The sequence below is a fragment of the Vanellus vanellus genome, assembly GCF_965231255.1.
Source record: "Vanellus vanellus genome assembly, chromosome: 1".
Taxonomy (NCBI): Eukaryota; Metazoa; Chordata; class Aves; order Charadriiformes; family Charadriidae; genus Vanellus; species Vanellus vanellus.
The window spans coordinates 104,240,885-104,266,516 of NC_138905.1; the positions used below are offsets into that span (position 1 = coordinate 104,240,885).

The 25,632-nt window shown below is 48.6% G+C and overlaps 1 protein-coding gene across 1 annotated transcript; it reads right to left on the reverse strand.

Moving 5' to 3' along the window:
- Positions 1 to 518: 518 nt before the first annotated feature.
- Positions 519 to 9,143, reverse strand: ADPRH (ADP-ribosylarginine hydrolase). The gene is made up of 4 exons (XM_082484396.1): positions 9,098 to 9,143; positions 8,047 to 8,393; positions 1,803 to 2,163; positions 519 to 1,076 (listed from the first exon to the last, which is right to left on the reverse strand). The coding sequence occupies exons 1-4, from the start codon at positions 9,139 to 9,141 to the stop codon at positions 689 to 691; spliced, it is 1,140 nt and encodes a 379-aa protein (XP_082340522.1). The 5' UTR covers positions 9,142 to 9,143; the 3' UTR covers positions 519 to 688.
- Positions 9,144 to 25,632: the final 16,489 nt, after the last annotated feature.

The following is a 25,632-nucleotide window of genomic DNA, read 5'->3' on the forward strand; positions in this document are numbered from 1 at the left end:
TAAAATAACTGTATGAGAAAACTCTGTTGTCCCCGAACACAACTGGCTGTTTGCTCCCCCCCACCCCAGGTCGGTTGTTTTGGGATGTACCTGCTCTAATCTCTAAGGTGCAGAAGTTTTAGCTTTACACACGCTCAGTGCCAGCTGGCAAGTGGTGTCCCTGGCAGTCCCCCCCCAGCGGTACAGAGTGGCGAGCCAGGGCTAGCCGTCGTGGGTTTGCCGGGAGGTATCTCTGCCAGCCCGTGTACACTCCCTGCGGCCAGGCGTGCGTCTCTCACCCCCACTGACATGCTCGTACGGGCAGGGCCCTGCTTTGGGGCAGCTTGCGTGGGTTTTGCTGCCTGCCCGGCTGCTGGCGCATCGATAGCAATGAAGCAGTGGGTGCTCCTGCTCCTCTCGAGGACCGGACGACGTGCAGCTGCCATGCTGAGGAGGAGGGATGTCGCAGGGCTCGGCTGCTCGAGGGACAGACGCACCGTTGCGTGCTCCCATCAAAACCCCCTTCTAACTGCTTTCCCACCACCCACAAGCCCCGAGCTGCGAGATCCAAAATGGCCTCCCCGCTGAAGCCAACACACAAACAGAAAAAGCAGGCCTGGCTTTGGCTCAAAGTTTGCAAAACCCTGAGTAAGCAAGGGGCGGCAGGAGCGGTAAGCAGGCCCCTGGGGGGTCCCTGCCACCCCCCCGCCTAGGCGATGCGGTACAAGTCTTTGGCCACCTGCTCCAGGCGGTCCCTGTACTCCAGGTGGGCGTAGAGGGAGGCACCGACTCCTCGGAAGCCGTGCATGGCCCCCCACCAGCAGGCTGCGATGGCGGCAGTGGAGTCACTGTCGCCCCCATGGAAGAAAGCCCGGTGAGCCAGCTCTGCCCAGGAGTCCCCCGCGCCCAGCAGCGCGTCGTAAGCAATCATGGGGGCGTCGTGCCCGCTGCTGCCCCCCCAGCCGTCGTAGCTGAGGGAGGTGTAGAACGAGTCTCTCTCTTCCACGCCATACTTGGGGGGGAAGGTGGGTGGCGAGACCCCGTCTGATATGCCTCTCTGCGCCAGGTATTTTTCCCATCGTTCTTCAAAGTAATGCCTGCAAAACACGAGACAAGATGGAGGGGCTGTAAGAGACATCCCACGGCAGAAGCATATACGTGAGCTCCCCGCAGGCGCTCCCGGCCACGTCAGGAGGCCAGAGCGATCGCTCGGCAAAATGGTAGGCGTCCCCCATTTGTCAAACTAGGGACATGATTTACAGTAAAGAGGCACAAGGACATGTTTCAGTGAGTTAAGATTTCCCCTCCCTCCAGCCACATGGGAGAAGGCAGCCCAGCACCTGCTGCTGTCGCGCTGCACAGGATTCAAAGGCTCAGAGTGAGAACTGAGTCATCCTCCCAAATTCAGAGTACCTCCACCCCTGTCTGTGTGTGCCCCTGTGCACAGAGCTGCGCTGAATGTACAGCCAGATTTGGTTATAACTTTCAAACTGAGCTCAGCCCTAAGCCTGGTGCTGTTCCCTAGCCTTGCTTCCCATCTTTCATCAGATCACGGTTGCTTGAGATGACAAGTCAAGCTGCCTCATACTGGATCCAAAAAATGTCACAACGACATGACCCAAACACAATCTGACTTTTTTTTTTTTTAATAAGTTAGGGGTATGTTTTTCCCCTGGGGGACTTCAGAGACTTTCTGAATTGATTTGATCCCATGGCAGGCATGTGCTGCTCTAAGAGTTTACCATAATGTGATTACTGAAGCTTAAGTATAAACCCAACTTGCCCTAATTTTAACAAAACACGGTGTTGGAAGCGCAGCTGACCATTGCCCCATGTTCTCCTCCACAAAGAAGCCGGTGTCCCGCACGTAGGCTTTTGCCCGCGGCAGCACCTCCAGCAGCCGCTTCCCCCATGCCAGGGGGGGCACGCCATTCACTGCGAAAGCCGTGAAGAGTGCCGAAGCCAGGGACCCCAGGTAGCCAGTGGGATGGTGGTGAGTCATTCGGCCGCTCTCAATGCTGACTTGTACCAGGGTGTCCAGCTCGTCGGGGTGGTGGAAACGCAGCCCGATGCACATGGAACGCATGGCAGCCCCGCAGCCTCCAGCCCGGGGGTTGAACGGGATCCTCCAGCCATCTGGCCGCCCTGGATCCAGCTTCAGTGCGTTCTCCTGACACATTGCACCTGGACAGGAGTGACAGAGCCCCAGAGAGAAAGAAGGAAAATAAAGAAACAGAAACACGCAGCAGTAGGCGACAGGGTCACATAGCTCAGGAACCGAGGAAAGACAGGCAGGGTAGCAGGGAAGGAAGTGTTACTCTTTTTAAGGGGCTCGGGCTTTCCCATAAGAACATCAGTTGCCTGCTTACATATGTTTCTTGCCTTAAAGTGCCAGTGCATCCTGCATATTCCCAAGCAGACCTGATAATACCTGTTTGTGAAAATAATTAAGAAGTCTAGGGGAGTAAAAAAACATTCCACTGCTGATTTATGTAATTTACATTGTTTATATTTACAGTTCATGTTACTTATTTAATAACTGATCTAGAAAACATATATACTATATATATATTGGGTATATTATGTACACATATATCTAGATACCTAGCTAGACATACATAAATATAAAGGAGGTTTGGAGGGCCATCAGATCACATTGACCCCCGATCCACAGCATGCCTATGTACCTCTGCAGTTTTTTCCTGACAGTTGTTTAGCCCCTTTACAGGACCCTTTAGAGACAGTGACCCCACATGCTCCCCAGGAATCTTTCCCGTTGCCTCGCTGATACGAAATGTTTTCCAGATCTCCCTTGCTGCAGTTTCAGTTTATCAGAAAGCGGTGAGTATAGTATCTGCCTCACCACAACATGGTCTGCATAGCTGGCTTTACAGTACTCCACTTAAATAAGCTGAAGAACAACTGCACTAGGTCAGACCAAAGGTCTGTCCAGCCCACTAGCTCGTCACCAAACACAGCCACTAACAGGTAACTACAGAAAGACTATAAAAAACGAGGCAAGTACAATGTTTCCCCAGGAAGACCCACCTGGCTTCGCACAGACAGAGGAGCACAACCTGCTTGAGTCAGAAGATGGATGCAAAATGCTGCGTTCAATGACCCCCAGTGGACCCAGCCAACATGAACCAGTCTCCTTAGCTTGAACCCATGTATGCCTTCAGACTCCTATAACATCCCATGGTACCCGGAGCCACGATTTTGTTATGCAAAGCATTTCCTTTTGTTTTAAACTGCTATTTGACAATTTCCTTGAATTCCCCTCCAATTCTTACATTACAAGAAATAATGATTTTTCATGCTCCACACTATTCAAGATGAGATACTTTGTCCCGCTTTGTCAGCCTTCTCCCGCTCTGAGCTGACACCCTAGTCCAATTTTGCCTCTCTTCTGATGGTAAACCACACCGTAACTCCTCCTTGCCCACATCCATCTCCTTCCCAGTTCTGCTATTTACTTTTTAAAGAAATGACTCTACTTCTTCCCATGCTGCTTCTTGAGAAACTCACTTGTTAGTCCAGCATGTTCATAGGATAAAGCCATCTGCACAAACACATCCAAATTTCAGAGCCCAGCCAGCTTCCCCAGCCAAGAGCGTGAAACAAGTTTTGAGAGCTAAGCCCAAATGCTCGTGTGCAAGGAAGAGGAAACAGGTTTGAAACATGAAATTATCTTTGATTCTCTTCTACCTTGCCTTTTTCTCCTAGACTTCTCTTCTGGCCAAATCTAAAGTACTTCTTTTCCAGCAGAAAGGCAAATCAAGGGTAGGTTTCAAGCAGCTTCATTTAAGTTTTAATGTGTTGGACAACAGCAAAAGTGGACTCAAAAGACTAGTCCTTCTCCTAACCACAACATGCCCAGTCTTCTCTCAGACACATAGGACAACAGCAGCAGTTGACTTGCTAATGCACCCAAAATTAGACTGTTGCTCCTATACTTTGCTGCCTAACCGGAACAGGCAGCTGATAAACTTGCAGGTCCTCTGTTACTTTGAAAGTCAAACTAAGTAGAACAGAGCAGCAAGGAAGAAGCCTGGTCTAGAAACTTCACTTAACTCTACAATTCAATTACTTTTGGTGCAATTTGATGACCACGATCTCGGAGCTTGCTAATCACAGCTACGTACTGCACTAATTACTCTGCAGAGCTGTTCACTTCTGCACTGTCACACATGCGCTTGGCAGTAGGATTTGGTATATGGCAGCCTGTTTTACCTGCCCGCGGCATTTACAGCACCCTTGTAACCACAATACCTCCACATCCAAGCACAGCTTTAAGACTGGCATCTGGATATGTGCTAAAAATAAATAATGGCTGACTGCTGTCAGGAATAAGGTCATGTGGGTTCTTTTACAGTTCTGGTCTAAGTGTCTTTAGTGTATTTCTTTCCCGACAGTGTTGTTACATTATAGGCTTATTAGATCAGCTCAGGATACAGCCTTCTGTGCAGTGTGACCGTATGGACCAGCTCCCCATGAAAGGTTGTCTCAAACTGAAAAAGCAGCTCGGTCCTGTGGCTGTTGGGCTATTTGCCCCGCAAGCCTCTCAACCGAAATCAACTTTGAGAATGGAAGTAGCCTATGCAAGTCTTCCCCACAGGAAAAAACAGGTTGCTGATGAGCTCAGCCCACAAGGTCAGACTCACTTCAGCTCTCGTGAATCTGAATTCCGCACAGTGACCCAAGCACAAACCAGACCTGCTATTTCACCAGCCTCATCCATGCCTGTTGTGCTGGCACGCCAGCCTCTCACAGAACGCCACCATCACGGCCTTCCCAGTAGATGAGATCTGCTGTTTTTGCAGGGCCACACGGCCAGCTAACCCCTGGATCAGTCCAGACATTCCTTACGCGTCCTTCTTCCTGGTGATTTGCAGAGTGAAAATTGCGGGGCCGTGTTTCTCTGCTGGAAGGAGCAGTAGGCAGAGCATTTGGTGTGGGTAGCACTAGGCTCTGCTGGGACTGTTCACCACCAACCTCTTAACTGAACTGCCTGGGAGTTTGTTTTTGTGATGTCTCAAAGTGGGAACGTATTCAAGCCTCTAAATCTGCTTTTCATGTAGTTTATTAATTCAGTGCTGGCTGCTTTGTATCAAAATCGTTAAGAGAGATATCAGTGTAATTTCCAACTTCATGATGATTAACAGAAAACGGAGGCGTTTTTTCAAAAATCTAAGTATACTAAGCATTGCGCTTATGACCTATAATAGGGCATTAAAAAGACCCTGTCAAACAAAGCCACGTTTTTAAAAAGCTGTGCTGACTACCCTATTCATATGTTCCTGCTAAAACAGACCTTCTGCCAGGAAGGCAAGGGAAGGGGAGAGAGCAAAGGGACTAGGGTAGATTAAAATCAAAATCTGCATAACAAAAGCAAAATGAACTCTGTAATCTTGCTGGAACTGTGAGAAAGACATTTCTTCAGGACATGTTTGTGCATGTTGAGAGCAGGCAACTCAGTCCTTGATAAAAAGTGAGATTGTTCTTGCACTAACTGTAGTCAGAAGAAAATGAGGAAAATGACAAGATTTAAACTGTAAGGAAAGAGTGGTTATTTCGCAATAACAATTTACTTACAGCTTTAAACCTTTTAAACAGTTAAAATTTTAAAACAATAGAAAGCCGATTTAGGAAGACTGAGCTGAAATCACATCAGGTCTTTTTTAAAAAACAGGTTTTAAAAATAAAACTGCTGTAGGAGTTTTTGAATCAGGAAATTCTGTTTTGGAAATCCACCAAATCCTGGTTAGGAATCCTTTGTACTAACAAAAAGAAACTAAAAGTAACCTGAGGAGGTTAGTGATCTAAGGAAAGAAGAAATACAAGCAAAAAGCAGTGCGTGAAGAAAGACAACCTGAAAAAGTTGCAAGTATGACTGGACATTATTTCTGGAATAGGCTTCCATTCCACTTATTTAGACTCTTCATGAGCACAGAGAATAACAGTTGTTTGGGATCAATCAATACACATAAAAAAGGTAAGTTAAAACAACCACATAGTGGTAAATAATTACACAGGGGGAGGACTTGGATCAAAAGAGTTTTGAAGCAGAAGGTTTCCTGGAGAGCTGTGGAGGCAGATGTAGTTGTACAATATAAAAAGAATTATGTTCATGCTTGTGTCACTTAATTCATTGGCTTCATTATCTGCAAAGAACAATGAATTTGGGGCTGTGGCACATCACAAAGAGCAATAATGGATGCAGGGGTTAACTTGCCATTGAATTAGCAAGTTCTCTCCTGGGTATGCATACTCCAGGGACCCTGTCACCGTAGCTGTCTGGTGACTCATAACATTGTGGGAGTCCCTTTGTTACTGCAGGTTTTGGTTTTCAGGTTTGGACTCCCTCGCGTGGGTGAGCAATATGACTATCCCCCACTGTTCTGGGGGAATCTTCTCTGTTGGGTGAAAGTTGCAGCAGCAACTTTCTATTCTCAGCCTTAAGGGCTGAAATTCCCCAGTGAGTACTTACTTTGGCCAGAACAGCATCACCTTGGATTATGTTCTCAGTTAAAATCCATTTACTCTGAACTGCCAAAAGAAGTTATTGACAAGCAACTTCTATCCTTAGGATTTATCAATACAGCACGGAGACTCCACACAGCAGACAGCTTTTCAGGATATGGATTAGGTATTATTCCCTTTGGTAGTACATCAGTGGGCATTAAACTGTTAAGTATCAGGATTTAAGCTCTCAGAGCCTTTCGTGTGGCTGCAGCAGGAGCACTCCAGAATGCTGTTGCAAGAACATTCCCAACAGACTTCCATTTGTTTCCATGTTGCTTTCCCCACTTCCCCCAAAATTTTACAAGCTTAAGTGTCTGTGGACCCACTAAAGAAGTTGCATTTCTTTGTTCACCTAGATAACCTGACACCTTCTTGTCATTCTGATTAGCGTCCATAGCAAATTTACTTTAAAATCCTTCACTTCCAAATAGGAACTGCTTTTGGGCATATTGCAGCTCAGTTACTCACAGAAGGACCGCAGCAGGTGTACTATTATCCTTCGCTATTAATTACTAACATTTAAATTTTCAGTTCTTCTCCTTTTCATCTCAGGTTTTAGTCACCAGTCTTAGATATTGGAAGCAAAAATAGCTTCCAGGTGCTGTCTCACTGCCAGCTGTGGTTAGTCCACCTTGGCAGACCTCATCAGCTGGGGGTATAAAGTATAAACTTTGCATAGGATTGCTGAATTTGAATGTTTCCTGGATACTTCATTCTGGCCCATGAGCACAGAGAGAGATGGGGTCCTTGGAGAAGAGCTGGGTCGGCAGGGCTGGGTGAACTAGAAACTACAAGAACACGTTGCATGTGGTTTGGCTACTGCAGCCTGTCAAGGTGCCCTTCCTCAATACTGCCACACATTACCAGTCCCTGCTGCCTGTGACCCCACCTCAGCACCATTGTGTCTATGCAGAGAAAAGAGAGATGATGGAAGTACAGGGTTCAAAAAACACAACTGTGGCCTGACTGTCCTGGCACAGAAAGCAGAAAGGCGGAGCTAGCCACAATGAGACTTTGGGTTTAATGAACTTAATTATTCCAAGCAAGGCTCTTTATGCCTTTAAATATATTTTATGTGTAATTTATTGCATTTATTACAAGAAGTTCTGTATTAATTCTCTGTTTAAATGTGTTGCTTTAACACCGCATCTCAGGGTGCACATTATACAACGTTGAATTTGCATTTTTCACCCATTGCATGTAGGAGAAGACACATCCCCAGCACAAAAGCCAGCATCCTTCCCCTGAGTTCAAGGCCAATCCTCAAACACGCCTGTAAGAATGTTTTGTCAGCATGGGCAAAACAGGATGTTTTTCATGTAGTTCAGAGAAGCCCAAACCATTTCAGTTTGCCTTCTGTTCTCTTTAGTTCATCTTGAAACAGGTACTCAGTGTGGAAAACTTTTACCTTTACATGAAAAACAGTTAATGCTATGAACAGCCAAAAGCAGAGCCAGGGCCAGCCTCAGCTCCAAACTGCAGGAAAGGGAGAGGTGTTAGCAAGAGGACAGCCCTGCCCAGACAGCATTATGGAGAGGTTACCTGGAGCTCTGCCCTTCATGTCATTCATGCACTCCTTGTAGTTCTTTGCAATCAGGGAATAGAGATGCGGTAAACTTGGTTTCTTCCCGGCAGCTACCAGGGCTTCGGCTGTGGCCAGGTGCATCACCGTATCATCGCTGACTTTCCAACCTTGGATGCTGAGGTTCCCAAGTCCCCCCATCTGCGCCAGCTCCTTGTGGATGGCTGGGCCACTCAGCAGGAACTCCCATTTCCCGTTGTAATAGCCCAGCGTGTCACCAACAGCACTCAGCACCATCGACGCCACGTAGTTTTCCATCGCCTTAGGACATAAGTTTTGCCCCAGGACTGCTTCAATGCAGAAAACTCTATGAAAAAAAAAAAAAAAAAAAACACAAAAGAGAGGGAAACTGAAAATAAAATCCCTCTCAGTTCAGTACAAGCCTCTACTGCTCAGCTCCAGCAGGCTGGATACCCAGCCTACCACCTGTGTGTCTCCCTCAGAGGATGTATTCCTTCAAAGCACACGCTCCCCCACAGGCCTCCAGCCATCTGTGCCCACCGGCCAGCGTGTGTCAGCCCCCAGCCAGCCATCTCCTCCCAGCACGGCGGCGGCAGCCCGGGGTGACGCTGCCTGTCATGGCCGGGTCAAAGACTGAAACACGTGCAGGTTACGTGACCACATTCGCCACCTTTGCCCAGTGCAGCCTGCAACACCTGCAAGGTTGGGCCAGGCTCCCAGCGGCCTTCCTACCCCAGGGGTAACAGCAGGGTCTGGCAGAGGTGATCACCTCTGGGCTCCGGGCAATGGCTGGCCTCGCTCCACCGGCCGCCCACAACAGGCAGGGCTGCCTTATCCCAGCGGGTACTTTCAGTCATGGCCCCCCCATTCTCCCTCAACCCCCCCAAAAACCACGCTCCTCCTCAGGGTTTGCTGCGCCCCACGGCCAGGCCCTTTGGCTTGGGAGAAGCGGAGGCGGGGAAGGACGGGCGGGGGCCGGCCGAGGCCCAGCCCGGTCATCCGCGCCGCCGGGTGAGGCGGGCCCCTTCTCGGCCCCGGCCGGGTACTTACGCAGCCAGCCCTGCCAGCAGGGCCCGCCGGGGCCCGCCGCGCATCGGGAGCGGCAGACGGCTCCCCGGGGAGTTCCGCAGGCCTCGGTAGCTGCCGCCCGCCTCAGGCGGCTCCGCCCGCCCCCGCCCCTCCGCGGCCTCCCGGGGAGGTGCGACCGGCCCGCCACCGCCGGAGCAGGCCCCTCCTCGCCAGCCGGCGGCGGAGGCGGCGGTGGAGCTCCCTCCAGCCGCCGCGCCCGGGGGTGCCGCTACCGGAGGAGCCCGCCACGTCGGTCGGCGGGGTCCAGCCCTCCCCCGCGCCGCAGCCCGCTCCCGTCTTGTCGCCGAGGCAGGCGGAGGGCTCGTTCCCCGGCCGCGGGGCCGGGAGCTCGGGAAGGAGAACGGTGTTTTCTTCCACGTTGGGGGCTGTCTCTTGCTTAGAGCTCCCCGGGGCCCGGCAGTCAACTGGGAAATGAAGCTGCCACATGGGAGTGAAGTCACCGCATGGAAATGACGAATTTTAATTTTTAAAAAAAGTAGTAAAAATGAAAGGCGCTTTCAGCATTTCCCCAGCTTTTTCTATTTAAACTGTTCACTAGTTGCGTGAGCAGTCTGTCATGCGTGTGTCATAGAATCGTAGAATTGCTGAGGTTGGAAGGGATCTTTAAGATCATCAAGTCCAACCATTAACCTACCCTGACAAAAACCACTTCTAAACCATGTCCCCACCATGTCCCCAGGTACCACATCTACCCTTTTTTTAAACACCTCCAGGGGTGGCAAATCCACCACCTCCCTGGGCAGCCTATTCCAATGTTTAATAACCCTTTCAGTGAAAAAATGTTTCCTAATATCCAATCTAAATCTCCCCTGACATAACTTGAACCCATTTCCTCTCATCCTATCACTTGTCACCAGGGGGAAGAGGTCAGCCCCCACCTCTCTACAACTTCCTTTCAGGTAGTTGTAGAGGGTGATACGGTCTCCTCTCAGCCTCCTCTTCTCCAGGCTAAACAACCCCAGTTCCCTCAGTCGTTCCTCACAAAATTTGTCCTCCAGACCCCTCACCAGCTTTGTAGCCCTTCTCTGGACACAATCCAACACCTCAATGTCCTTCTTCTAGTGAGGAGCCCAAAACTGTCCCCCCCTGGCCGAGTCTCCTGTGTGGGTGCAGGGCGTCTCTGTGGGCCCTGGGTGGGCTCTGCGCCGGGGGGCAGACCTCGGGGTGTCCCTCTCCTTTCTCAGCATTGGTTTCTATTTCCCCATCCTTTTTCAGCATTCACTCACTGCAGCCTGAGCAGAGCCTCCAGCCTTTACCGGGAGCCTTTGCCCTGTCCCTGGGCATTTTGGGGGGCAGCGCTCGCCCTGCAGCCCCCAGCAGGGCCCGGGTCAGCCCCCAGCTCAGCCCAGCCTCCTCCAAACCAGGGTTAGTCCTCGCCATCTCCAGTGGTGCCACTTTACCTCGTGTCTGGAGGGTCTTGATGATGCCATTGCCTTGCTTTATCCTTTATTTTTAATGATGGTGGTGGTTAGGTGGCTGAGGGCATCTCGTGAACGGGCAGGGAAGGGACAGCAGCAGGCAGCAGGAGCAAGAAACAGGATTGAGCATGGCTCAGGCTGTGTTTTGTGGAGGCCAAACCTTTTTATCAACCAGTGGTCACTTGACGTGCTGCACACCATCTCTCCAGAGCCCCCGGTTCACCCCAGAAGGTACCAGCGCCCCTTATACTATGAGAAAAAAAAAAAAAATCCCCCCCTTGCCTGTGAGAGAAAGCAGTGGTAGTTTTTGAGCTGCAGCCCTGGGGGATTTCAGGGCAATCACTAATGTAGCACTGGGTCAGAGCAGAGTCCCTGGGGAATTTGGGGGCAAGTGAGAGCGGGGGGCTGGAGCAGGGACCTGGGGATTTCAGGTAGCTTGAGAGCACAAGGGCTGTGGCAGACCATCCTCCCCGGCAGCTGTGGAGGTTCGGTATGCCGTGACCATTCAGATATCTGCTGCTCCTCTGCACCCCACTGCAAATGAGGAGTTTGAGAAGCATCTGGTAGAGAAAATAGTAACAGAAAAGGAAGTGGGAAAAGAAGCTGCCGGTGCCTCGGCACCGCCAGCGGTGCCTGCTGACCTTTTCTGCTTCTCTGCTTTATATAGAACAGCTCTGTATTTACACAGGTTTGTGCGGCACTTAAAAGCAAAGCCGGGTTTTTCTCTCCTAAGGTTTGTGCCTGTGAGAGGGAAAACCCCTCCCGCTTTTGACTAGCTATCTGTGAGGAAGGGCTTCTTCTGCAGCCCGAAGGGCAGAGGAGCAGAGAGGAAATTTGCAGGGTACCCCAAAGGGACAGGAAAATGGGAGAGTGCCTCTGCATCAGCACAAAATGCCAGCAGCAGTGAGATCTTTGGATCTCATCATTATTTCCTGGTTCTTGAGCTTTTTCAACTTCCTAAGAAAAGAAACCAAGATGTGCAATGGAGTTAAGGGACATCTGAGATGTGTCACAGAAAGACTTTGAGGGCTTCTTGCTGACAGATGATGGACCATGAACCAGCAGCAGGAGCCTGCAAACGTGGGGTGGGGAGGGCAGCAGTTTTCAGGTTCGAATGCATGCATTAATCCCAAAGGGATTTCCTTATGCGAATACCACGGGATGCTAGTGGGCAAGGAGAGCGTTCTCCATCAGGGAGCACCTCCAGCTCCGAGATGGTGCAGGACAGCGTTGCTCTGACTTACCCCATGGCACAGAGAGGTGGGCATGAACAATCCCTCTTGGCAAGAGTGGACTTCTGGTGCTGAGCCGTGCAAAGACTTAAAGACTCACCAGGTTACACATTTCTGGGGGTTTTGTTGTACTTTTTTATAATGAAAATTTAAGCTGTGGCAGACCAATGACCAGGATATGCCTTCTGGAAAGTACCACCTTGGAGCGGCTCACTGACATGCCCCTGCCAAGTGTTGGACACTGTGGTTAGCACTCATGTAGACTCAGAATTTTCCTTCATATTCATCTGGAAAAAAAGGGTAATTCTTTCTGACTAAAAAAAAATGTGCCTTTCTAGATGAGCTGCTAGTTGAGGGCTCCTATTCAGAGGGGCTGTGAAGGGTAGCATTGCAGCACTGGAACTACATACTGGTTTAGGCCACATGAGATGTTTCCTCAGAACTACACGAGGCCTTCAGGCCAAGAGCTGGAGAAAGGTGAACATTAAAAGTGCACGTTGCACCCTCTTAAACACAGCAGTGCCCTTGTTCTAGATCCTACAGCTGTCCCTAAAATGGGACTGCAAGGGAATGTCTGGAAATTTCATTTTTCACCTCTTCTCTTTGCCCCCCAGCTTCAAAAGGTGACTTTCCAAGGGATCTTCTGAGGCCCTCAAGCATGTTCATTTTGGACCAGTGCCAACCTCTTAACAGTCCCTCATCCTTTTAATAGCGCCTTTTTCTCTGTAATGACAGCAGGCATTTTTTTTGAGTGGGGAATATTTCTGGGCTTACCCTAATTCTCAGTCCCCAGGTGCGTGCCTGTCTTTGTCACTGGCCAGTACATAATAATCCTCTATAACAGGGGCATTCAAAACAGGGGCAGCAGATGCCACGTGAGGTCTGCTCAGGACCTGGCTGGCTCGCTGCGGGGAGCCCGGGCAGCGATTGCTGGTGAGGCAGCGGTGCATGACTCCGCATGCACGTGTGAGGGAGAAGCTCGCTGCTGCAGGATGCTCGGGGCTGCTGTGCTCATTCTGGCTGGAGGTTTGCAGCAGGGGGTGGGCACCCAGAAGCAGCGGGTGCTTCTGGTTCTATGCTTCCTTCACCCTAGGCACGGCAGGGTGCTTTCTGCCTCGGTTTCTCCAGCTAACCCCGGTGGTGGTGGTGGTGACCCTCACTCGTTGCCTGACTTCCCGTGATAATGATGTGGGGCGCCCTTGCCTCCCGCCATCCTGTTCAGGGAAGAACAGCTGAAAAAGAAGGTGAGAGGCTATGCCTGGGGGGAAGCCAGCTGCAAAGATGCTTTTGCCTGGATATGGGGTCATGCAAGGGCATATTTGGGGAATAGTGAGAGAAAGTTTGAAGGGCTTGGCTCAAGCAAGTTTCGGAGATGGCAGCAGAGGAGGTGTCTCTGGGTGACCAACTTGATTTCAGGGAATATTGGACTTTGGCCTCTTAATCGAGAAACCAGTCCTGCCTTCTTCCACAAACTGTCCAAGAGAAGGTCTGGCTTGCTGCCTAGGGCAAAAGGGAGACAGTGGAAAATCAGTGTGATCTATACATTTTGGCACCTGCCATTCTCCTCCGGATGCTTCCAAAACCCCTCTTTAACACAGGTTTAAAAAGAAAAAAAAAAAAAAAGAAAAACAAACGAACAAAAAAACCACCAACGCCCCACTGAGTCTGTTTCAAAAAACTATAATTCTGCAGAGTAGAAGATAAGCAGATTGTTTTACCACAGAAAGAGGTAGTGAGGTAGTGCAATGCCGACTCGGGACAACCAGCAAGGTCAATGGCACAGGGAACATCTCCGGGGGGAGCTGAGGGCTGCGATAACCTCTCTCACGTTCACATCTAGGAAAAGGAACTGCAAACTCATCTTTACTGCCCCTACATTAGGTTTATAGTTGGCTTGTTGGTAAACAGGAGTGTGTAGGGACAGGGACCTCCCCATCAGGCTGCAAGCCCTGCTTTCAAGCCCAGGGACATCAGTGAAGCAATCCTGGCCGGCTCCTGTATACCTGGGGTTTGGCTTGAGCAGTGGACCTGAGGATCCAGGGCTGGCAGGCCAGTTGCTCCTTGATATAAATCAAGTGACATTTTCATTTTCAGTTGTGTGCCAGTGCTGGCACTGTGCTCCCCACCCGCAGGGTGAAGGCGTCTGTGGGAAGGAAGACATTGCTGTCCCTTCTGCCACTTTCTTTCCATAAGCTGCTGGCAGTTGCATCCGTGTCCTTCCCGAGTGTATCGGGGAGGGGCCAGGGGAGCCCATCAGAGCCCATTGGAGGGGTGTCGTGCCTGCGAGCAGAGGGGCCCATCAAGCCTGCCGTACAGCCACTGTCAGCTCACCTTACAGCCACTGGCAGGCTCAATTTTAAGGTTCTCGGCCCTTGCCAATGAAGATAAGCCCTAGTTGGATGTGGTGGGTTAAACATGGCTGGCTGCTTGGCAATGGGAGGGGAAGAGGTTTCATCATGCTATAGGTTTTGAAATGTGATGCTCTTCCTGCGTTGCAGAAGCAGCAATGTTTAAAACATTAAATGTGCTTTCCTCTTTGAGAGCAGGTTTCTCCTTTCTGTGTGAAAAGATATGGCAGCTCTGCTGAGGCTCCTGGTGCTGCAACAGCAGCAGATGTGGCCAAGCACATGTGGTTCACGCAGGCAATGTGTGCTTCCATGCTACAGCAGAGGCAAATTAACTACTGAGCCCCTGCAAAAACTACTGCTCCTCCTTTTTCTCTCCAGCTTGCCCTTCTCCCACCTGCATGCATCCACCTCCTGCTATATGAGGGTCATCCACCTCCAGAGTAAAACCCATTTGGCCCTCCATCCTGCCAAGATGGAGTTAGGTGAAGGTGAGAGATAGTGTAAAAAAAAGGGTGGGAAAGGAGCAAGGCTGGGGAGTAGGGTCTCCTCTTTCTTCTGCCAGCAAGTTGCAAGTGTGTTCAAGCTGTCTAAGGAAATCACAGGTTGCGTACGGGCATGAAAGCTAAACGTGAGTCAGGAAGAGGTGGAGGCACTAGCTGAGGTCTGGGGAAGCAGGTGGATGAGAATGGTGCTCAGAAATTCCTGTTAGCTTGTCAGGGAGCGGTCATAGCACCAGGACCTGCCAGGCTGAAGGATGACTTCCCTCAGTTTGAATGACCTAAACTGAGACTAGGCAAAATCCTGGGTGTGATAGGTTAGGAAAAGCCCTGTAGAGGCTTTGAGTTATTTGATTGTGTGGTTATTTTCCACCACAGCGATTTCTCTGATGCTGGGTTGCAATCTGAGCCTTCTCTCCTGCCTCTCTCTTCTGGCTGTTTCTTTATCAGCTCCCTCTAAAACACTGCTGTTCCTGGGAATGACTCCTACTTTTGGCCATATACCAAAAGAACCAAAGGGCATGAGAATTAGCGGGAAAGCGCTTAGGCACAGCAAAACACAACACTTGAAAGGTTACTTCTGCATTTCATTCTTCATGAATTGGATTTCAGAGAATTGGGAAGTGCTGCTGTGTGACAGAAGAGGAACATATGAACAACACCACTGAATGCTTTGTTTTATCCATTGGTCTAACAAGGCTTAAAAATATCTGCCTGCTTCCTTTCTGTACTTACGCACTTTGTGTGATGCAATTCAATGGTGACATAGCCTTGATGTGCGAAGAAGTCCTTCTGGAAGGAGGAGCAGGGAGGTGTTGCAAGGACATTGACTGCTGGCCTCCTCTCTTCTGGCTTCGCCCTCACCCTGTGTGCATACCCAACCTTGCAGGGGAATGAACCCTTTGAGAAGGCCACCAAAGACACCACTGTGCTGTGGTTAGCCCTCTGGTGTGTTCCTGCAATGGCCCTGGTCTGCCAGAAAGGATGGGGAAGCTCTTGACAACAATCGCTAGGCAAAGGAAGCTGCTAACTGTGAAACCTCTTGCTCTTAAAACTGAGATAGCATTTGAGATCTGTGAAGAAATAGTCTGTCACTGATCTGTCAGGTATGTGGCTGCACAACGCTGCAAGATAGTGTAAGAGAATCTGGTTTGGGGAAAAAAAGCCAAAATTATTTGACTGGTGATATATGTCACACCATGTGTTGTCAAAAGCCAGCTGAAAGCTAAGAAAATCACAACTCCAGGAGACAGAGGAAGGCATGGGAATAAGGATGCTGCCCCTCTTGTAGGTCCAGGACTGCTGCAGTCTGTACCACCCCCAATGACAGTGGCTTTGCACCGCCTCCAAGGAGTCACTTCTGCCTGGGGCAGAGGAGAATATAACACTTGCACTTTCATTCTGTATCGAAGACCCCTTTGCTGTGTTCCACCCCAAACCCTCAGCAGCAGGAGCACAGGACAGCTTCTTGTTTGACATGGTTGTGACAAGAGCATGAGCTCAGGGGTCAGTCTCAGCGTCAGAGCAGGCGTTTGCTGGGTGTGGGAAACGTGTTGGTCCCCAGTCTGTCAAAGCAGCCGTCATACTGGAGTAGCTGGGGTGCTGTAAGAAGCAGAGGACTGTGAGATCTTTTTGCATGCTGTTCAGTCACCTGCTTGCACTGGCACCGGTGCTCGGGAAGTGAAATGTTGCTTATCCCATCCTTGGTCTCCAGAGCCTTCTCATTTTTTCCACTGACATGCCAGCCACTTTGATGTAACCTAGCCATGCGTGGCTTAAGTTGTCTTGGCTGCCGTAGTGAAACCTGTGAGGCCATACTTGGACTGATACAAATGTGTCCAGCCATAAACAAGGCTGTTATAAGGAACCCGTAGGCACCTTGTGCTGTGGCCAGGAGGAAGCAAACCAGAAGAGCTGATTGCACTCCTTGCTGAAAAGGCGGCGGTTGTATGTGTGGGTGGTGGTAGGGGGAAATGAGGGGCAACATAATCCCCAGGTTCAGGAACTGGCATGTGAAAACACAGTCCAGTGGTAAGAATTTCTACCAGCAGAGAGGAGCGTAGCAAAGGTCATTCTATCATTAAGAAACCAAGGCTGGAGAGGTATGTGAGCTGGGATCTCCAGGCAGCTAAGTAGCCTGACCTCAGTAAATGGGAAATGAGATAAAGTGCAAAATGAGTTTACCAAGGCTATTTCATGCCAGGCTATCGTAGTAGATTTATTTTGATAAGATAATTGACTGTGTAGACAGAGGACTTCGGAAAGGCAGTCCTTACAATGCTACAGGCAAAGCCATTAAGCTGCAGAAACAGGTGATTAATGTGAGCGTTGTAAGGATTTACCTAAAGAAAGGATGTCAGGAGGTTGTGCCTCAAAGAGAAGCGAGCAGGGTGGAAAGAGGTTATTAACGATGCTCCTCAAAGGGGTGATCTTCTTTACCCAGTAGGAAAACAAGCTTTAATCAGGTTCGGTCAGATTTGAAGGGCTAGTCACTGCAGAGACCGCTCAGGCTGCAGCACCAGAAGAGCTGATAGCACTGAGGACTGGGATAGGGGAAACAAGGTGAAAGCAGCACATAGTGCAAGCTTGCACATGCGGAGAGTCACTGTAAGGTGTTTTGGTCCCAGCTTGTCCACTGCAATTTGGAAATTACAGAGGAAGGGGAGTTTTGAGTGATTAACGTGTCCTCACCACAGTAGCCAAGAAAAAGAAGGTCACCACAGATGAGCTCTCCCCAGCTTGTTTAAAGGCACCTTTGGGTGACTATGGAGGTGCGGGGTCCATGCAGTAGGCAGGTAGGTTGGCTCTGGGCAGCCATGCCAAGCTGACAGAGGACAGGGCAAAGAGGGCCAGGCTGGGAGGAGAGCCCGCTGTGTGGGGAGAGACCAAAGCAGCATGGCCAGTGCCCAGATGTGTGCAGAGGCATGGCTGCTGGGTGGGAGAATCAATATGGCAGTAACAGCAGGGTGCTGATGCTGGAAAATGCACGGTGCCAGTGTCTCACCAGGGCATGGGGGCAGCGAGTCTGAGCCTGCACCTCTCCACAAGCCCACTGCAAAGCCACACTCACCCAACAGGCCTGGCGATGCCAGGTGTCCACTGCTCAGTGTGCCACCTTACCCTGGGGTAGATCCTTCCCATGGTGTCAGGGACAGGGCTGAGTGCTCAGGAGAGCGCTTCCAGATATGTTTGCTTCAGGCTTATTTCCAAAGGTGATCCTTGGGTTGGTAGTGGTGCTTGCAACCTTCTAAAGGTCCTCACCATAGTGTGGCCTTCTTCTGAAGGCTGCAAACTTCTGAAAACCAGGGCTTGGCTGTGAGATGCCAGAGAGGGAACCTGTGTGTGCTTGGGCACGGGCAGCACACCTGCCAAACAGGCCAAACACAGCACCTGTGCTATGGGATTGCTTTGTTTCTTCTTGTGGCTTTTCATGAGCACGTTTAGATCTTGGGCCTCCCCTCGGTCTTTGTCCTCTCCCAGCACCCTAAGTAGCAGACAAAATATATTGGTGTGGGAGCTGAATTCAACAGACAGGCTCACCCGAGCCTCACAGCAAGTAGATGGTGCCTCTAAAGGAAGGCACAGCCAAGTAAAAGGTACTTATGCCCCAGAGGTCCGAGAGTTTCCAGCAAAAAAGTTTGATACCCATGTAAAGGGGGAAGTCCCATGCCTTGCACTTACAGAAAATCGCTCTTTTTTAGGTTTGAAGGGAAAAGAAACAAACCAAAGCTGGACACCGCATTTAGGTTTGAGGTTCAAATATTTTCAGGTTTGGTTCTTGTTTTAGGCTTTGGGGGCTTTTGCTTTTGTTTGTTTTCTCCTGAACTCCCCCTCCCACCTTCAAATGTCAACCTGGCAGGTTTCTGGAATTGAGTCCTTTTGAGCTGTGCTTCCTGAAAGCCCTGAATTTACACTTCCCATGTTGCTGTCTGATTTGTGTATACACTAGAGTGAGCTATGTCTGTGGATGCATCAGCAAGGACAGATACATAGCTGTCTCCAAATAAGCAAATCTGCCAAAAAATATTGTGTTTGGCAAGAAAACTACTCCAACGTGAGGAGTGGCCAGTCCGCAGGTTGCCAGCACAACCTTGTTGCAGATGGAGATTTAGGAGGCTTTCTGTACTGATCCTTCTACTGAGCTCATGTAAACTGAAACTAGCTAATGCTTTTTAACACACATATGGGCATATTTTTTAATAGGGACAGAAAAAGCAGAGTCCCTAACAATGCTTTTCTGACCAATGAGTTTCTTATTCCAACACAGAAACAAGCCAGAGCCCAGTAAGGATTTACAGGCACAATCTCAGCACAAGGAAAAAAAGCTTCTTATTTTCTTACTGTTAGTCTTAGAAATAGATGTTTCTTGTCTTTTGGTGGATTTTTTTTAATAGATCAGTCTAAACCATATCTGGTATATGAAATTTCACCCCAGCAGAGCTAATGCCTTTAAAATGAAGCCTAAGCACAACCAAAGCAGAAGATAACAATGCCTAACAGCGCTGATTACAGGTAGTGCTTTCAGCTCTGCTTTTAACAGAGTGTGTAATTCTGCTCTTCAGGCATGACTTCTATTGAAATCAGTATTGCATTATATATACAAAGCTGTGTCAGAATGGTATTCACACTCGCAAACACTGTGCTTGTCCATATGGGGAAATTGCAGGTAGGAAGCTGGGCTGCGTGGTAGCAGCATGTTCATCAATTCTCATTAACTCCTCATTTACATGCTGTTAGTGGGCACAAGGTGTGATTTGCCTTATTCCACTCTCAAAGAAAGGAGAGGTCCAAACAAATGGTTTGGGTGAAATTATATATAACAGTCAGAGCTGATTTAATGCCCGGCTTTTGCCAACAGGGACCTGTCCCTCCTCTCTGCCCACCAGATTCTGCTGCTGACGCTGGTTTTTGAGCTCGTCTGATATTCAGTAAATGGACACAACTCACAAAGATGGCCAAGAAAAGCAGATTGATTTTATTTATTTTCTTTGCTGGGTTAGCATGTTGAACCAGATTCCAAGGAAGCTCTGAGGGGTAAATGTTCCAGGGTGAGATTTGTCCCTCTCTCTGATTGACAGTATGGAAGTAATTCTTGGGATTTTTGCAAGCCCGCATCTAGAAACCAAGCACCATGTGAATCGGCTGTGGATTGCTAAAATCAAAACAACGTTCTGACAAGCAAAATGCACTTACAGGTTGTCAGCTCTTAGTCATATTGACAAATTCCTGAAGTTGGCAGGACAAATTCCCAGCAGATCTCATGTAGTAGGCAGATCTAAAGAGCTACTTCTCAAAGATGCTACTTCCCACCTTGATTCATTCCTTTTACACATGCATTTTCATATCTGCAGGTCATCATGTTGACACACATACTTAAACATTTACTTGGTTACGTTTGCACTGTGCCAGTTTCTCATTATCTCTGTGGTTTTATGATTAAGACAGCTTGAACTTCCGTGGGCCTCTGCAAAACCTCTAGGGCCAAAGTCCTCAGACCTTGCCTCCATGTGGTCCGCTTCAAAGCCAACGCAGAGCATTACACTTTTTTCCCCAGTGAATGCAAGGGCAGGCTCTGTTCCCCAGGTAATACAGAGCACTACTGCCCTAGCTGGATAGGAATCAGACTGAAAATCATCTTCCCAATGATGCAGTCACTTGTGCCAACTAGCAAAATGCCTGATTAGGCAGGCTTTCCAGGGACCCGGCTGTCCTCAGCTACACTCTGGCACTGCTAACACCCGGAGCAGGGAGAGCAGGTGTCCTGCCAGCCCAGAGAGGCAGGGCTCCAGCAGCCCTCTGAGGCAGGAGAACAGGGCAGGGAGCATGCTATAAACATGCCTACCATGCAGCAGCAGCCCTCTGAGGTCAAGCAGGTCCCTTTTCAATGCTTGCTCGTTGCTGCATTTAAATCTCTTCTGTGTAATAGCACGAAAATGGAAAATACAGCCCAGCATGTACTACCAGGTGCTGCGTTTCAGCGGTGTCTACCTGATTGCTCGCCTGGTGTGGCAGCCAGTGCTGCTGCATGTGGTGCTGCATTGTCCCTGCTCTCTGTCCCACAATGAAGGTAGTCAGGATGAGGCCATCTCAGCCACGGTCATGCTCCTGCAGAGCTGCTGTGCCCTGGCAGGCTAAGCTGCTTGTGAAAACTGGACCAAGGCTCTCAGACCCTTATGAGCCAGCAGAAGCCTACAAAGCAACCAGCACAACTAGTAACTCACAGCACAGTACAGCCAGTGACAGAGTTTGAGCCACCCATGTACTGAAATAGCTGGTGTGAGTGTTAAAAAAAAAGAAAATTGGCCCATGTCTTCCTCACAGCCTGCTACTGCCGAGGACTGTGACTCCCTGGCCAGGCAGGCAGTGCAGCCTGCTTTGTTGAAGAGAACCAGTGTATCTGTTGCTCTATCTTCTCACACTGAGGTGGAATCCTTGGGTTCTCCTTTATGGGTAGATGAACCACCTCTGCTGCAAGGGAAGAGCTTGCAGGAACTGGAACTAGCCCGGGAGGAGATGGGGTGGACGAGGGCAACTGTGAGTGCCAGCTTGCATGCCATGGGGCAGAGACCCGCTCACTCTTTCCTGTGTGGACCATGTGAGAATGCTGGGCTTTTCTGCGTGGTATTTACACAGTGATGCCTCCCAACAACAAAGTACAGCGATCGAGTGGGTCCCATACAGCAGTTTGCTGTGAGGGTAATGGAAGAAGGTTAAACCCAGATTATTAAGGTAACCTTGTTTACAGCAAGAAGCCCTGGTGCTTTGAGGAGTAAAAATCAAATATCCACACAGTAGTCGGGACAATGTTACACTTGCCAAACAACGTGAGTGCATTTTGCATTTGCCTTACTTGAATTAATTTGCCACATTTCCCCCTCTCTGTTTCTGAATTCAGAAGATTTTTTAGCTTTATTTGTCACTCCTGTCTTACCATGGCACAGCAGACATACTACCTGTGCTTCCAATTCACCGTTGTCACCAAAGCACGTTATTTGCCTGTGCCTGGCCAGTCTGGTGCCAAGCAGCGCTGCCTGCCCTAGGCGTTCCTGGACTCTGGTCCTAGCTGGGCACTGTGCTTGTGATAGTTGTCCCATCCAGCACACTTTGATAGCAGTGACTGTCTGCCTTGGTCTTACGAGGGCAGAATTTGGCCCTTCAGTTTGGCCGTACTGAAATAAGGAATCTGTGGATTTGACTAGCTGAGCGATAATGGGAAACAGAGTCTGTCTGCTTGCTTGGATGTTACCTGATTGCAAAGCTTTTAGCCCTCTGAAAGGCCTGCCACAACATACAAAGCTCTCTTGAAGGCCAGAAGACCGCTGATCTCTGGAGGATGCGTCATGCTGCACAGGCTGCAGAACAACGGTGCACCAAGCCCAGAGCACTGTATAGGGGCAAACACTGGCTCTGAGCCCATCTCCTGGGTTTAAAATGGCCTTCACAGGTCCAGTGAGGACTTCATTGGGCCCAGGGTGGTGGATGAGCACAGTACCTAGGGGACGATGCCAGGGGAGGGATCCCCAGCAAACATGTGCAACCTTTGCTGAACACAGGGAGAAGACTGAGCCCAGCATGGGAACACTGCCTGAGGTTTCCTCCTTCAGTTGGCCTGAGCAACAGTGCACATCAAATGCCAAACCACTTACAATGGACCATCACCCAGCAGCATCTTTGGATGAAATTAGTTTTGAGACCTCTCAGTGAAGGTACTAGGACACAAGAGGGGCAGGCTCCCTACCATGCTCCAAGGGGTCTGTGCCATCTGTCCTGCCATGCTGAAAATAGGTTGCACAAGTGAAACCTGCTCTTGTTTCCTGAAAGTTCTCTTTTTTGTTTATTTTTTTTTTCTTTTCTGTAAACAAGACAACACTTGAGCTCTAATCTCTGCTGGGATGAAGCGTTTAACTTCTTCAAATCTTGCCAGTTTTACAGTCTGAAGGTGGGAATGGTTAGGGGGGGAAACGAGAACAAGAAATCTCTTGAGCTGTGAAGTTTTTGTACTTGTTATTTTTCTTTGTAAGATGAAGGTGATTTTCTGTAACCTGAAAATGTTGGGTTTTTCTCTTTCTCCACAAAGTGTTTTACATTTGTTATTGACACTGCATAGGAGACAGTCTACCTTTGTGTGGACAGCTTAACTTCTCAGGATGCTGGGACCTCTGGGGTAAGGCTGCCTTCCACCCTTCTCTTACAGGAAAAGCAAAAAAGGTGTCATTTACTTCCACTGATGAACAGATGAGTGTTTATCAGCTGAATTCAGTTCATTACTCCGTATACCTCGTATTCCACATGCTCATTTTGGAGCCATCAAATGCAGAGAAAAAATCTTCCTCAAAATGCTTTGCAATGGGATCATTTCTCTGACAAAGATGTTTTTATGGCACTTGCACAATCACTTTTTTGTGATGTACGACTCTGAAAACACATGTAGGATACTTCCCATTCAGCCTGGACATTCTTGTATTAAAGGCATGTAGATGTACTTTTAGTTCTGATTAACACAGATGGGAATGTCCATTCACATTAAAACCAATAAAAGGGATCCCAGTTCTGTAGAGGGAACGTGGTTCTGAAACCTCACTGGAGAGTAGGTGCTGTGTTTTGGGTTTCAGTGTTTACCCGGTTACGCCCTTTGTGATATTTCTCTGAGCTGTTGACTGAGAAACAGGGGGAGGTTGGGTTTTGTTTGTTTGTTTTTACTAAATGTTCAAAATAATAATGTTTGACTGTGCATTTCGGAAAAAGTTGGTGATGTCAGTGGGTCTACAGGAGAAATCTAGCAGCGTTATATTTGAACAGCCTTCCCTTTAAGCGCAAAGGATTTCTACCACAAATGCTGATTAGTGAAATTAATTTCCTCTACATAGCACTTACGCTGCAAAATTTCACTTGTCTTTTCTGCTTTTTTCCTCATGGTTTTGTGTGAAAGCAAAGGAAAAATATGGTGTGTGTGATGCTCTCATATCTTCCTCTTTTCCACAGTAATTGCTTTTAGCAGAATTTAAAGGCCCTTTCTTATTAAATCCAAGCTTCCCTTTTCAGGCTGCAATACCTCTACCCATTTAAACCTGTTTCTGGAGCACATATATGTGAAATGCTGAAGGCCTATTGAAGTGTGCCAGAGAGCTTATTCCTATGGGGATTTTTCTGTGAATTAGTGGGCTTTATAGAACCCGCTACAGTGCTCACATAAAGGAATCTCTTCTGAACTCTGACTTCAATATGTATGAGTCCTTCAACTTTGTTAGCATCCTAAGGATGCATAATACCTCCACCCTTGAAGATGGCTTCCAAGAATCAAAGATATGTGCTTAGGGAAGCCTTAAGTGATGGAAAAATTGTGACTTCTGCCTCTGATCAAAGCAGAACACAGCACTTGACCACTACGCTCTTTCTGTTATTGCAGTGTCCTTGCAATCAGCGAGTTCTCTGAAGGAGAAGATACTGAGAGCCATGATACCCAGAAAAAGAGAAAGAGCTCTGACTGAGAATAGTACCCGTGAGTTCAGCTGTCTATCTAAAATCTAGGCAGTCTTAATGAAGCCATTAGCTGTTCCGGGTTTCTCTGTGAGGAAGAAGGGGTATGATGCCTCCTCGTTACAGACTGGCAGCTGATGAGCTCAATTGCTTTCCCTGGGACTGCTCATCTCAGAGCAGGGTTAAACCCCAAGCAAAAAATGCAGAGGTGGATATAACTGGCTGGAGTTTCAGTCTAGTTGTAACATACTAATGACAGATTTTTTTTTTTTTTTTTAATAAAAAAGCTTGAAAGTGAGTTGATAAACTGTACAGTTATAACGGGGTTGCCAGTAACTCCATAATGATGCAGGGTACATGGTTAGACTAGAAGAAAGCGCATGGGCCCATCTGACTTGCAGAGAGGCAGTCCCTGCCTGAGAGCTAAGACTGTGACTTGGAAAAACAATGTATGAACGACTATACTAATGATATTTTTTTCTTTTCTGAGTGCTGTGAAAACACTTGGTCCTCGTGTCATCTGCATTTGCAAACCATGCTGGTGGTCCTGTTAGAAAATGTATGGGTGGAGTACAAACGTACAAGATTTAAATCAGAGCCCAAATCACAAAACGTGCACTAGAAACCCTGCAATGAAGAAACACAGAGTCCCAGTCTGACTCAATAGCAAAATCCTCTCTCCATTTCATCATATAGAATGATTTTTTCTCTACAGAAAAGTTGCAACCTGTTCTAGTTCTGGTGTTTGATTTCTCTATGGAATACCAGCTGGTTAATTATGTTGAAATAAAACTCTGATTTTTATTACGATCCAATAAGCTCAATTCACTTCTACATCAGTCCACCTAATCCATCTAAGACAAGGAAGAAACACTGGAGCAACAGAGTGGCAAATCATTTCTGATAAAAAGGATGAATTTGCTTTAAATCAAAGTAAAGCCAGAAGTCTGCATTTAAATAAATGATTTTAATCTTCATTTGCATTTGCGCTTTATTTTTTTTCCCTGAAGAAAATAATGTTTTCATTGGTGTGTAGCCCTCTCACTGTGATTATTACAGCTAAATATAACCCCTTACACTACACCGGGGTTTGTTTTATTTTGCAAGAGGGTATGCAATATCTGTACAAATCTACATCACTTAGCACATGCTTCCTCCCTCGGGCTCTTATTTTCTGAGCAGCTTGCTTTTCTGCTTAGGATTTGCTTCGGACCGGTTCTGTTTGGCCGCTTGGGTTTGCTAGGGCTCTGTCCTTCCAGACTTTAGGGCAAGGATGGCCCCACACTCTGGAGTCAGAGCTGGGGCAAGCTAGGGGGCAGTAGGAAGGGGCTGATGGTGGGTGCCATGGGCAAGCGGTGGGTGCCATGGGCAAGTGGTGGGTGCTGTGGGCGAGTGGTGGGTACCATGGGCGAGAGGTGAGTGCCATGGGTGAGCAGTGGGTACCTCCTGGGGAAAGAGGACCTGGTGCTAGGAAGAAAAGGGCTCCCTCAGTCTCTCCCACCAGGGCTGACGGATGCTCTCCAG

What these genes read in the sequence shown, in the direction of transcription:
- ADPRH (XM_082484396.1), bottom strand. Translation starts at nt 9,141, where the DNA reads ATGCGCGGCGGGCCCCGGCGGGCCCTGCTGGCAGGGCTGGCTGC. An exon ending in CTGCTGGCAGGGCTGGCTGC is followed by an intron (nt 8,394 to 9,097) that starts GTAAGTACCCGG and finishes TTTTTTTCATAG; the next exon opens with AGTTTTCTGCATTGAAGCAG. An exon ending in CATGAAGGGCAGAGCTCCAG is followed by an intron (nt 2,164 to 8,046) that starts GTAACCTCTCCA and finishes ACTCCTGTCCAG; the next exon opens with GTGCAATGTGTCAGGAGAAC.